The following is a 12,638-nucleotide window of genomic DNA, read 5'->3' as shown; positions in this document are numbered from 1 at the left end:
GTCCTACCATGAATTTTAATGCTGCTAACCTATCCCTAAACATACACCTGCTAAAAAGAAGCAACCTCTTTTTGAAGTCAAAGGAGGTACTATGTGTTCAAAAAAAAATGAGAAATATGAAATTAACATGTATAAAAGTAAATTTATAAATATAATTACATAACCATGAAGAGATGATACCATGAAAATGTTTAGCAGGTATAACTGAAAAGACATTATGACAGTAGAAAAATGATAGAAATTAAAATTTGTTTTACTAAAAAGTATTACGTGAAAGTTACATACTAAAAATATTAATCCTACCCATTTCATAATGACTGTAAGTAACCAAGTCATAACCTCAAGAAGTTAAAAATCTCAGAAGGTGAAACTTACCTTTCTGGCACTAATATTTAACAGTTAATAAGTAGTAGTTTTACTTACAAGGAATCCAATCTTTCTTTTAGTTAATTCTTATTACTGCCATTTTGTTTCTTCAACAAAACAGTTAAATGACTTCCAATTATAAAGAGAGGTTAAATATCATATTTTACCAAGGTAACTTTTATGGAGCTTTAAATTTTGAAAAAGGAAAACACACCTATTCAACAGGGAAGAAACCATCTTCTTTATTAACCTCACTGTATAGTCAGAAAGGATTAAAAAACACACACATTTCCTGGGCCACAAAACTGTACCAAAAGTATTTCCTTATAAAATAACTTCACAATCCAATAGTCCTGGACTGACACAAAGACATATATTGACATACATTAGCATGAATTAAGACACAATTCAAATGTTTTTGCAGCAACTTTCTAGTAGACCCTTATTCCCTTAATGAGGGAGGGTACAATTTTTTTAATCCCTTAAAAATAGTAATAAAAAATTACAAAATAACGTAAACATAGAATTAAGGCTGAGACTATATAATCTAGTATTAATAAAGTCAAACAATACTTATAAAATTGCTGCTGCTGCATATTATATATATATACACATATATATACAGGATAAGTCTTTAGAAATTTAAAATGCTACTGCTGTCACAAGTCCACCCATCACTTTAATGTTTTTCCATATATCTTAACATCTGAATTCCCAGATACATGTGCTTGTCTACGTTTATTCTGAATTCTTAAAAGTTTCCTTGCATATTTACAATTAAATACCTAACCTCTAGAATTTTCCTTAAACGCAACAGACATAACAGTTATGTTAAATACATTCACACAAAAGTAATAAAAAGGTTTGCTTTCAAGAAATAGTTGTAGCATATTCATGATAAACATACTGAAAAATAGTACATACACTTTTCTTCAGGATTAATAAATGCTATGTGTCAGTTTTGCAGTCACTACCATAGCTGCATATCTCTGACACACCTGCAAGATAATGACAACCAAAGGGCATGATGACTGGAAGAATTCCAGTAAACCCATATTGTTCGGTGAGATTCACAAAACTGAATGGTTGTTTCCAGCGCCATCTGGCTAGACATGGAAATACATGTCTAGATACTTGTTATCATCCCCAGAAGTATTCGTCTGTAAGTCACCCTCTTGGTCTTCTGAAACAGAGCTGCAGAAGGCAGGGCATTCTTAGTGAGACCAATGGCCCCCTCTTCTGTCACCTCTCACACATCTGTTTTGGTTATAATCCTGATCAAAATGGAAAAAAAAAACACAGTAAATTTTATGTACCAAAGTTTTCCTTTCCTGTAACTCCCTCATCAGACCTGGATGGTTAAATATCCAGTGGAACTATGTTCTACTAATTATAATAATTCTTGGTATAAACAGACAATTAAATCCTTGTATATAACCACTTCTTTCACATGTATGCAGCAAACAAACAAAAGCTTAACATAAAAACAGTAATTAATATATACAGAGGAAGGGATAAGTAATTTTTAGCACAGTTCTCTGGAATGGTGTATCCCAGACCCAAATTCTGCAGATTTTTGCCTATTTTCCCCTTTCCTAAAATGAAATGACCACTTTAAAAATTAACAAGAATTACGATGCTCATTAGAGAAAAGTCACAAAGACAAGCAAAAGGAAAAACACTTAAAAATACCCACAATTCCATTCACGTAGAGATGAACAGAATGAACATTTTAGTATATATTTATGCAGATATTTCCTTATTCAGATATACTTTTTATTTATTTAATTTATTTATTGCAGTACGTGGGCCTCTCACTGTTCTGGCCTCTCCCATTGCGGAGCACAGGCTCCGGACGCGCAGGCTCAGCGGCCATGGCTCACGGGCCCAGCCGCTCCGCGGCATGTGGGATCTTCCCGGACCGGGGCACGAACCCGTGTCCCCTGCAACGACAGGCGGACTCTCAACCACTGCGCCACCAGGGAAGCCCTATATTTCTTAATAATAGTTCCCTGAACTGCCATCTCCAAATAGAAGACACACAATTTTGATAAAAAGCTATTTTGTAATCTTTATTAGTAGAAAATCAGGGCTTCCCTGGTGGCACAGTGGTTGAGTGTCCACCTGCCGATGCAGGGGACACGGGTTCGTGCCCCGGTCCGGGAAGATCCCACATGCCGCGGAGCGGCTGGGCCCGTGAGCCATGGCCGCTGAGCCTGCGCGTCCGGAGCCTGTGCTCCGCAACGTGAGAGGCCTGTGTACCGCAAAAAAACAAAACAAAAAAACCCCAAAACTGAAGCCTCTACTGAAGAAAATGAGTCTATTGCATAGTATATATTGCTAAGTATATTTTGTTGATTCTAAAATCCACATTTTTCCACATTTAACATCTCTGAAATCTACCTTATAATGTCATGAGTTAATTTGCAGTGTTTTAATGTTTCATGAAAAATGGTGTTTCTAATAATTACTGACATCCTACAGTTGATGAAATATGGTATATAATCCCTATAAAAGCTAACAATATATAAATAGGTAATAGCCACATACTAATATAAATAACATAAACACACACACATTTTGCCATTATTTCCTACTACTGAATTTGTTTCCAATTGTATGGATGAAATATATCACTATTTCAGTACTGTTAAAGATACTTTAATTTCAAGTGCTGTAACATTTTTGATATGGTGTGATTTATGGAGAACAGGCAGAGACTGGGGCAGAGGCTGGGGATGAGGAAATTACTAATTAAACAGTGGCTTAAATTTTAAACTGAAATTTAAAGTGATTTTAAATTTTCCAAAGGTAAGCAGGATGCAAAAGGGAAGCCATAGGCTAGAATACACCAAATTTGCAACCTAAATCTTCTCACCTGCCACCACAAAGCTAGACATTTGTTTTCTGTGTGCCAAAAGCTGTACTGACAATATGGTCTCTCTTGCTCTATGAAAACATTTACACTCCTCCTCCTTTTCTTGATATTCTACAGTTTTGCTATGAATTATCTTGGTATATCTTTTGTCAGTCATTGTGCTGGGCGTTCAACCCTTTGAACCCTTTCATCCCTGGGAATTCTCTTCCACATGATTTTCTTCTCCATTTTCTTCTTTCTAGGATTCCTGATAGTCTCAGTTGGTTCTCTACATCTCCTCTCCTTTCTCTTCACATATTTTCCCTATTTTTCTGTGAAGTTTCCTTTACTTTAGTCCTTTGAATTTTTTTTCCCCCTCCTTGCCTGGCTTCCCCCACACTTAGTTCTTTGAATTTTTCAATTTCAGCAACAGTATCTGTAATCTTGTCCTGGCTGTTTTTTTCTCCTAATACCCCCTTAGTTTCATGAATATAACTCCTTCGGCAATCTAATCAAGAATTATGTACAGTTTTAAAAGAGTTCGGTTGAATCATCTTCCAGGGGTGGTTTTGCTATTTATCTTGGATCTCCCCTCACATGTTGTTGACTCCCCTCATATGTGTGATGTCTCTTGGTTGTACGATTACATTTAAGAAAGAGGATTGTGCTGCTGGCCTGGATTTCTTCTGCTGTTATAAAAATAGAACTGTTTTCCCATTATGGCTCCTCTCTGAGTGGGAATTTTATGGGATAGTGGGAGCAGGGGCGTGGACAAACAGGCTTTGCTTTAAGGGCGTGGCTGGAGAGCCAACTAGTAGGTTGCTAGTCCCTAGATGCTGGCAATAGACAAGCCTCTAGGGTGCCACCAAGTACACCAGAAGCCAATATACCAACATTTAACTAACTAATTACCATCATTATCTAACTTCCTGGTGGGAGCTTTAATACCTGGAACAAGGGAACAAAGCTCTCAAAGTTTGGGGTTGAAAATTTGGCATGTTCTAGGCTAGGTTTCCTCTCCTTTTCCATTCTGCTCTCATCCTTCCTGTTTTGGGCTGGACTTCTCTGACTGAGTCTAGGGTTCCACCAGGCATTGTGTCCCTCTGTCTCTCAACCACTCCCAGTACCTTCTCCTTTAGTATATTCCAGCCTTGTTTCTATCCTGTAATTCCCAGAAAACCTCAATCAAATGTGAAGGCAGAAGGAAGACCGTTTCAGACATGCAAGGGCTCCAGTTTCTTTCTACATGCTTTTCATAAGGAAGTTATGAGAGAAAGAAAGACAAGGAGGGCTTCCCTGGTGGCGCAGTGGTTGAGAGTCCACCTGCCGATGCAGGGGACATGGGTTCGTGCCCCGGTCCCGGAAGGTTCCACATGCCGCGGAGCGGCTGGGCCCGTGAGCCATGGCCGCTGAGACTGCGTGTCCGGAGCCTGTGCTCCGCAACGGGAGAGGCCATAACAGTGAGAGGCCCGCGAACCGCAAAAAAACAAAAACAAAAACAAACAAACAAAAAAGAAAGACAAGGAATCCAAGAAACAATGGATTCAACTCAAGAGAGCTGCCAAGGAGGACCCAGAAGGCCTACATGGTTACTAGTTACTAAAGCAGGTGGAAGAATACATGATCAAGTTACATACTGAAGGAAAAAAGAAAATTAGAAGCTCCACAGAAGTTAACAACATCCAAGAAACAGTCTAAATAAGAACTGGATTAAAATTTAACATGATTTTAAGAACTGATACAATATAGAAGATTTATTTGACTTTCATGCTTGGAACACTGACTCACGGCCTAAGTAAGTGTCATGACGTTAGAACCTTACAAAGAGGGAAATGTAATCCTAGCACACACTTTGCCTACACTATATATTTACATAGCCATAATAATATATGTTGTTTATCACCTTCTACCTTTGAAAAAAGCATGGAGGACTGGGTTGATGGTTACAGGAGAGAATATAACTAAATAATCACGAGAAAGGGTAAGTTCTAAAATAATTCAGAACAATTTAGTCCAAAAGTCATGAGGTGGGCCAGGCAAGACAGACCTCCACACCAAGGTGTTGGGTGGGCTGTGCTGTCTGAAAGCTGATAAAACAAGACCAACATAATGTATACAAAAAATGGAGGCAACAACAGAATAACCACAACAGTTAAAACAAAGGTTGCCTCTGGGAAATGGGACGGGGTAAGGATACACAGGAGCAAGATTTCATCATCATAAGCTCTTTCAATACCTGTGCTGTCCAATCTGGTAGCCACTAGCCTCGTGTGGCTCCAGAGCACTGGCAATGTAGCTAGTCCTAATAGAGATTTGCTGTCTTCTGAATTTTGAAGACTTTGTATGAAAAAAAGAATTTAAAATATCTCATTAATAATTTACTATTTGCAGTATGTTGCAATGATAGTATTTTGTACACTGTGTTCAATAAAATACACTATTAAAATTAATCTCGCTGTTTCTTTTAAAATGGCTCCTAGAAAATTTTAAATTACATGTGTGGTTCACATTTTACAGTACAACACTAAATCTATACACCAATTCATTTACATACATGTATTACTTTAATGAAAATGATACTATTACTAACAACTTAAATATAAACTAAAAGAAACTTTAGCCCATACCACCTCTGAATTGCTACAAAATCTTAATAAATAAGATCCAAATTAATGACATCATTTGTAGTTCTGTAGAACTGTAAGGTCCTAGGCTAATTCAGTGCTGAGGCTGCAGGGTAGCCTCAAGAATATGTACTTTAAAACTGCTTGACAGGAATTTCCTCACTTGGTCTTTTAAAAAACTGGAAAAATGTTTCCCATCTTCCATAAAACACTTCTTTTGTTTGTTTGTTTTTTTGTTTGTTTTTTTTTTTTTTTGAGGTATGCGGGCCTCTCACTGCTGTGGCCTCTCCCGCTGCGGAGCACAGGCTCCGGACGCGCAGGCTCAGCGGCCATGGCTCACGGGCCCAGCTGCTCCGCGGCATGTGGGATATTCCCGGACCGGGGCATGAGCCCGTGTCCCCTGCATCGGCAGGCGGACTCTCAACCACTGTGCCACCAGGGAAGCCCCATAAAACACTTCTTGAAAAATTATGGCAAACCTACAGAAAAGCAGAAGAAATAATATAACATTTTGCCCACTCTTATTTTGACATGCAGTCGCTTTTTCATCCTGTAGTGTTTTAGAGTATATCCCAGACATCATGTTATTCAACTGGTAAATACCTCAGTACACATTTCTAACTGTATATTTATCTTATTATAAACTCTATGATGCTGTTATACACAAAATTCACAATTCCTTAATATATCTAATATCCAGGTGATTTAAAAATTTCTCCAAATTTTTTCAAAATTGCATTTTAAAGATTCAAATCCATATCCAAACAAGGTCTACAATTTGCATTGATTATTATACCTTTCAGGTACTTTTATTCTATAACAAACAGTTCATCCTTCTCCCTATGCTTCTTTTATGTCATTAATTTATTCACAAAACCAGTCATTTGTCCTGTACAATGTTATATTCTTGACATTCTAGATTTGGCGTACTGCTTCCTGGTGGCATCATTTAACTTGTTCCTAAATTTCCCTTATTGTACACTTGGAGTTAAACTGAAGGCACTTCTCAAATTCGTGAGAGATTTAAGCTTTGATACCTTAAGGTATCTATTGTATGCAATGAATTAACCTCCTTCCTGGGCATCTAGAATGTTAGATGAACTATCCTGGGGAAAAGTCACCCAGTTTTCTGCAGTGCTTATTTCCTGCACAGAACCCCAGCTGAGAAAGGCTGACTGGAAGCTTCATTAGATTCAGGTTATTTCTCTACTGAATCACATAATAGCAAATATCCTGCTTTTTAATCAGTGGGTTCAGGAATGTCCATCTGATCTTTCCATTATTAGCATTACTATTATTTTTTTTCAGGCAAGGCTTTATTGGGGCCCCTCCTACAGCAGGGGGGCCATTATTATTAACTTTCCCCCTCAACTTTTTACCTAATAATTTGGGTATCCATTGATTATTATTTCCTAAATCCATTATTTTATTAGGAGTGGCTAAAATGTGATGTTTTAATTTTATCATGCTTCTTATACTTTATTCTTATATAAAGAACTTTATAAAGAAAACCTTCTATAAAAAACTTTCTCCAATTATTTGGTTACCCTGAAAGTTCACGTAAGAAAGAATGAACATGTCTTTTCTATATGAATATATCAATGAGTTGGTGTCATTATCTCACAATTTTTTTGCAAGATATTATTTTGGGGAGGGGCATACTATGGCTTCAGTCTACCTCTCCAACCACGTCTTGGGACTTTCTCCCTCTTACCCACTATATTTTAGACTCACAAGCATCTTCTCAGTTCCTCAAATATGCCAGGCTTGTTATTTTCTCAGAGCTTTCATACCTATTCTCCCTCTGACTGAAACCAATCCCTACATGGCTGGCTTCTCATCCTTCAGTTCTCTGTTAAAATGCATCTTTCCCAACAACCAACATAGTTTTCCCATTATTCTACATCACTTCATCCTTTGTTCTTTTTTTTTTTTAATTTATTTTTGGCTGTGTTGGGGTCTTTGTTGCTGTGCGTGGGCTTTCTCTCATTGCGATGAGCAGGGGCTACTCTTCATTGCGATGTGCGGGCTTCTCACTGAGGCTGCTTCTCTTGTTGCGGAGCACAGGCTCTAGACATGTGGGCTTCAGTAGTTGTGGCATGCAGGCTCAGTAGCTGTGGCGCACAGGCCTAGCTGCTCCGCTGCATGTGGGATCTTCCCGGACCAGGGCTTGAACCCGTATCCCCTGCACTGGCAGGAGGATTCTTAACCACTGCGCCACCAGGGAAGCCCCCTATCCTTTGTTCTTTTGTAAAACTTAACATTATTCTATATTTTTACATATAGAAAAAGGTTTACTTTTTTGAATTGTCCTTCTTCTGCACAGGATTGCAGACCTCCCAAGGGGGCAAGAACCATATCACTTTTATTTACCCAGCAAGATACAGCACAAAATAATCAAATGGTTACTGAATAAATGTAGAATATGTGGATGGATAGGGCATAGAATACCAATTCTAAATACCACGGTCTCAAAGGAACTCCTCAAAGGTCAATACGAGAAACTTATTCAGGCAGAGTCTATATTTGAACCTTTTGAAATAAGGTATAATAAATCCCAGTACTATGGTATCTTTCTGTGGGATGGCCTTACTAGCATCTATACTGAAACAGACAATTTTCTTCACTGAGTTAGGATGCAGATGGCTTTGTTGGCTTCTTGGTGAGCTATGTAAGTGGTATCTGATTTTCCAAACCACATATCATAAGCAACTTCTATATGAGTAATGTACAAATGATTCTGCATATTCTATACTTAAGTTGCTGATCCTATGAAGCAGAATACAGTGTATTAGAAAGTTTCCAAATAATTTGCAAAAATCATTTAGAAAACTGGAGCATCCTAGGAGAAAATAATGATTACATCTTATCTTCATTACCCATCATCATTCAGTTCACTTAAAAAGAAACAAAATTAATTCTGGTTCAAGGTGGGTAAAATACCCTCATGCTATATTTAAAGTATAAAGAGCCAAAACCTTGACAAAGTAAGCAATCATAACTTTCGGGTCACAGTAGACTCACCTATTTTGTCTTGTAACTTCTCTTCTCATTCTCTTAGGAGGAACTGGACAGTCTGTCATTGGATGACGCAGTGAGTCATTACACTTACGTGTGGGAGTCATACCTGTAAAGACAGAAAATTTAGAAAATAAACCTTTAAAAGACTGGAATTATTATAAGCAATACAAGTGAATGTCTTAATTTATAGAAGAGTAATTAATAAATAATACTGAGAATGCTTCTTACTACTCTTGCTGACCGAACAGCTTACAAACATTTGTCAGTTCACTTGGAGGTCAAGAGTGTCTGTAATTTAAATTCTGGATCATTCGCATACTTTCTTCTTGTAGCTGAACTCTCTCTAATCATGAACACTATCTTCATGCAGAGAAAGATGTTAAAAAAAAATACAATACCTAGTTTTTGCTCTATCAGTTTGAGATTCTTCTCTTGTTCATCAAGTTCCTGTTTTTTCTTCTTCATATCCGGAGTGTGAAGGTATTCCAACTGCCCGTTAAGGTCCTTGTTCACAGTGCCCAACCTGCACACAGCAGTGCGGTACTGCTGAAGAAGATCTGCAAAGAAACCAAAGACATTCGATTAAAAGTACTGATATCATATCAAAGCAGTGTTTTAGGAAAGAAGAATCAGCAACACTGAGTGTTGTTATAATAACGTGGGAACTACTTTTAACGTTCGGTGTAAACAAATACAATAAAAAAGCACAGTTTAGAGCCCAGCACAAGACTGGTGCTTGTTAAATATTAATTTTTTTCAGCTGCTTGACTTTAATAAATTTCTATGTCAGGAAAGAGTTTTCTATATAAAAGCACTCTGAATTAAATCACTCTCTCAGTCAGTGTTTACATCCTGTTTGATACTCAGTATTCAATCTAACTCCACAGAAATTTGTGAGAAGGGGAAGAATGCACTAAATATAGCATTATTAGAAAATCCCTGCTTCCCAGTACTGATGAACCTAGTGGCAGGGCAGGAATAAAGATGCAGACGTAGAGAACGTACTTGAGGGCACGGGGGGCGGGGGGGAAGGGGAAGCTGGGACGACGTGAGAGAGTAGCTGACATATATACACTACCAAATGTAAAATGGATGGCTAGTAGGAAGCTGCTACATAGCACAAGGAGATAAACTTGATGCTTGGGCTTCCCTGGTGGCACAGTGGTTGGGAGTCCGCCTGCCAATGCAGGGGACACTGGTTCGGGCCCTGGTCCGGGAGGATTCCACATGCTGCGGAGCAGCGAAGCCCGTGCACCACAACTACTGAAGCCCGCGTGCCTACAGCCCATGAGCCACAGCTGGAGAGAGCCCGTGCACAGCAACAGGGACACAATGCAGCCAAAAATAAATAAATAAATTAAAAAAAAAAAACAAAAAAAACAAAAAAACCTTGATGCTTTGTGACTATCTAGAGGGATGGGATAGGGAGGGTGGGAGGGAGGCTCAAGAGGGAGGGTATATGGGGATATATGTATACATATAGCTGATTCACTTTGTTGTATAGCAAAACTAACATTGTAACAACACTGTAAAGCATTTATATTCCAATAAAGATGTGAAAGAAAAAAAAAGAAAATCACTGCTTCCAACAGACATGATCATTACCTTAAACACAGCTTTCAAAAACACTCTTGGATACTTAATTTTCAGAAAGCTTAACTTGCATTACTTTTTTAAAAACATATTACATTGGTCAAGTTTGAGACTATTTATTGCCTGTTTGTATAATTTATTAGACACCAAAAATTAAATACATTGACTATACTTTAGTCCAGGGGTCAGCAAACTATGTAGTCCATGGGCCAAAGATGGTTTATACAGTTTTAAATGATTACATTCTAAATGGTTATATAAATATATTCATAGCACCCTCAATTTTGCCTCCTGGATCACAGAGCCTAAAATATTTACTATCTGACCCTTTGAGACTCTAGTCACACAAAGATTATCAATATTCATGGGAATGGGCATAAAAACACCCAATTGCTTAATAAATATATACAGTGGGTTTACATATAAAACTGTGGAAGAAATTATTTGAGTCAGGGTACACGAGATACGAGATATTCTATACTTTAAGGGTCAATAACAGTATTTTTAAAAAACTATCAAGCATTCTGGGAACGAGTGAACAAACACACACCTGTGAACACTTATGAGAATATTCATATATTTAAATATGAATTCCATATGTGTAACTGAGTGATGACAAGGTCCTTATGTTTCTTAATTCTTTATGATTTATTGGGAACTCAAAGGTAACTAAAAATGTCTGGTTTTCTGGTTTGATAGTATTTCTAATTTCATGTTAAAGTTATGTTTTCTATATGCATAAAACTATATTTATTTTGTATGTGAATGAGTTACAAAATTATGTTCAGATCCATATGTTAGGGATGCTGCCTAATTCAGAAGACGATACACAAAAATTTCAAGTTGCTAACGGTTGAAATCCTACTTCTTAACATAATAAGTTAGTTATGAGGTTCTTTTACCTTTTAAATACTCAAGAAAAAGTATGTTCAAAAGCTTTAACAGAACATTAAGTCAACTTGTTATTTATAAACTGAAAGATGGATTATTAAATACTTCCCATTAAATGGAGCACTAATATTAAGTTCATATTTTATGTATAAGGTAGACAGAAGCAACTTAATTTAATATGCCTTAGCAATTCCCAATTTTTTGTACATGAAATGTAATTTCTATTTACCATAGTGTCTATAAAAGTCTTTTCTAAGTCATTTAATAACATTTTGCCAAAGAGAAAAGCTAAAAATTCATATTTAATTCTGTTTATAAATGATTTTAGAGCTCTAACATTATATGTTGTCTGAAAATTTTAATTATCTAGGAAAAAAACTAATGATGCTTTACTGTGAAAACAGCAAAATACTTTAAAATAAAAAATTAGGGACTTCCCTGGTGGTCCAGTGGGTAAGAATCCACGCTCCCAATATAGGGGGCCGGGGTGCAATCCCTGGTCAGGGAACTAGATCCCACATGCATGCCGCAACTACGAGTTCGCATGCCGCAACAAAGACCCTGTGTGCTGCAACTAAAACATGGCACAGCCTAAATAAATACATAAATATTAAAAAAAAAAGTGTAGCTTAAAATTAAAAATAAAATTAAATTAAAAATTAGTTCATGTAAAGGGACAAAAGCTCAAATTACAGTGTGTTTATTTCTCTATGCTACATATTAAGAAAGATATATAGATTATTTCAATGTATTCAGGGGTAGACTCTCTGGGAACAAATCAGAGAAGTTCTTGTAAATTTTGTTACTTAATTTTTAGGTGACACATTGTTCACTGAGGCAGATCTGGAAAAATATATAGAAGAGGATAATGGAGAAATAAATTATCTCAATTATGTAATTCAGGAAAAAAACATTTTTCTTTCTACTCTTTTGTGTCACTGTGCAAATGAATACATACCCTGTCCTGAACTTGGCAAAGTTATCTTTTTTTTTTTTAAACATCTTTATTGGAGTATAATTGCCTTACATATCTAACATTTTTGAGGTTGAAATTCCTCATCTGTAAAATGAGGGGAACAGCAGTAAATGAAATAATTCAAGTGACAACCTTAACAATGTATGTGGGACATAATAAGCCCTCAAATAGTAACTACTATTATTCTCTTGAAAATTGCTTATTCATGTTATCCACTCATTTTTCTATTAGTCTTTGTCTTTTTTCTTGATTTTTTTTTTTTTTTTTTTTTTTTGCGGTACGCGGGCCTCTCACTGCTGTGGCCTCTCCC

At 36.9% G+C, this 12,638-nt stretch overlaps 1 protein-coding gene across 1 annotated transcript in view; it reads right to left on the bottom strand.

Moving 5' to 3' along the window:
- Nucleotides 1-593: 593 nt before the first annotated feature.
- Nucleotides 594-12,638, bottom strand: part of SMCHD1 (structural maintenance of chromosomes flexible hinge domain containing 1) — a 128,751-nt gene continuing 116,706 nt past the window's right edge. Inside the window, exons 46-48 of the mRNA XM_030836690.2 lie at nt 9,267-9,425; nt 8,872-8,974; nt 594-1,640 (exon numbers count right to left, since the gene is read on the bottom strand). Of these exons, the coding sequence (XP_030692550.1) occupies nt 1,616-1,640; nt 8,872-8,974; nt 9,267-9,425 (287 nt within the window). The 3' untranslated portion in view covers nt 594-1,615. The remainder of the gene's footprint in view (nt 1,641-8,871; nt 8,975-9,266; nt 9,426-12,638) is intronic.

The sequence above is a fragment of the Globicephala melas genome, chromosome 13 (genome assembly GCF_963455315.2).
Source record: "Globicephala melas chromosome 13, mGloMel1.2, whole genome shotgun sequence".
Taxonomy (NCBI): Eukaryota; Metazoa; Chordata; class Mammalia; order Artiodactyla; family Delphinidae; genus Globicephala; species Globicephala melas.
Note: the sequence above shows the minus strand (reverse complement) of the source record. Positions and strands in the feature narration are given on the sequence as shown.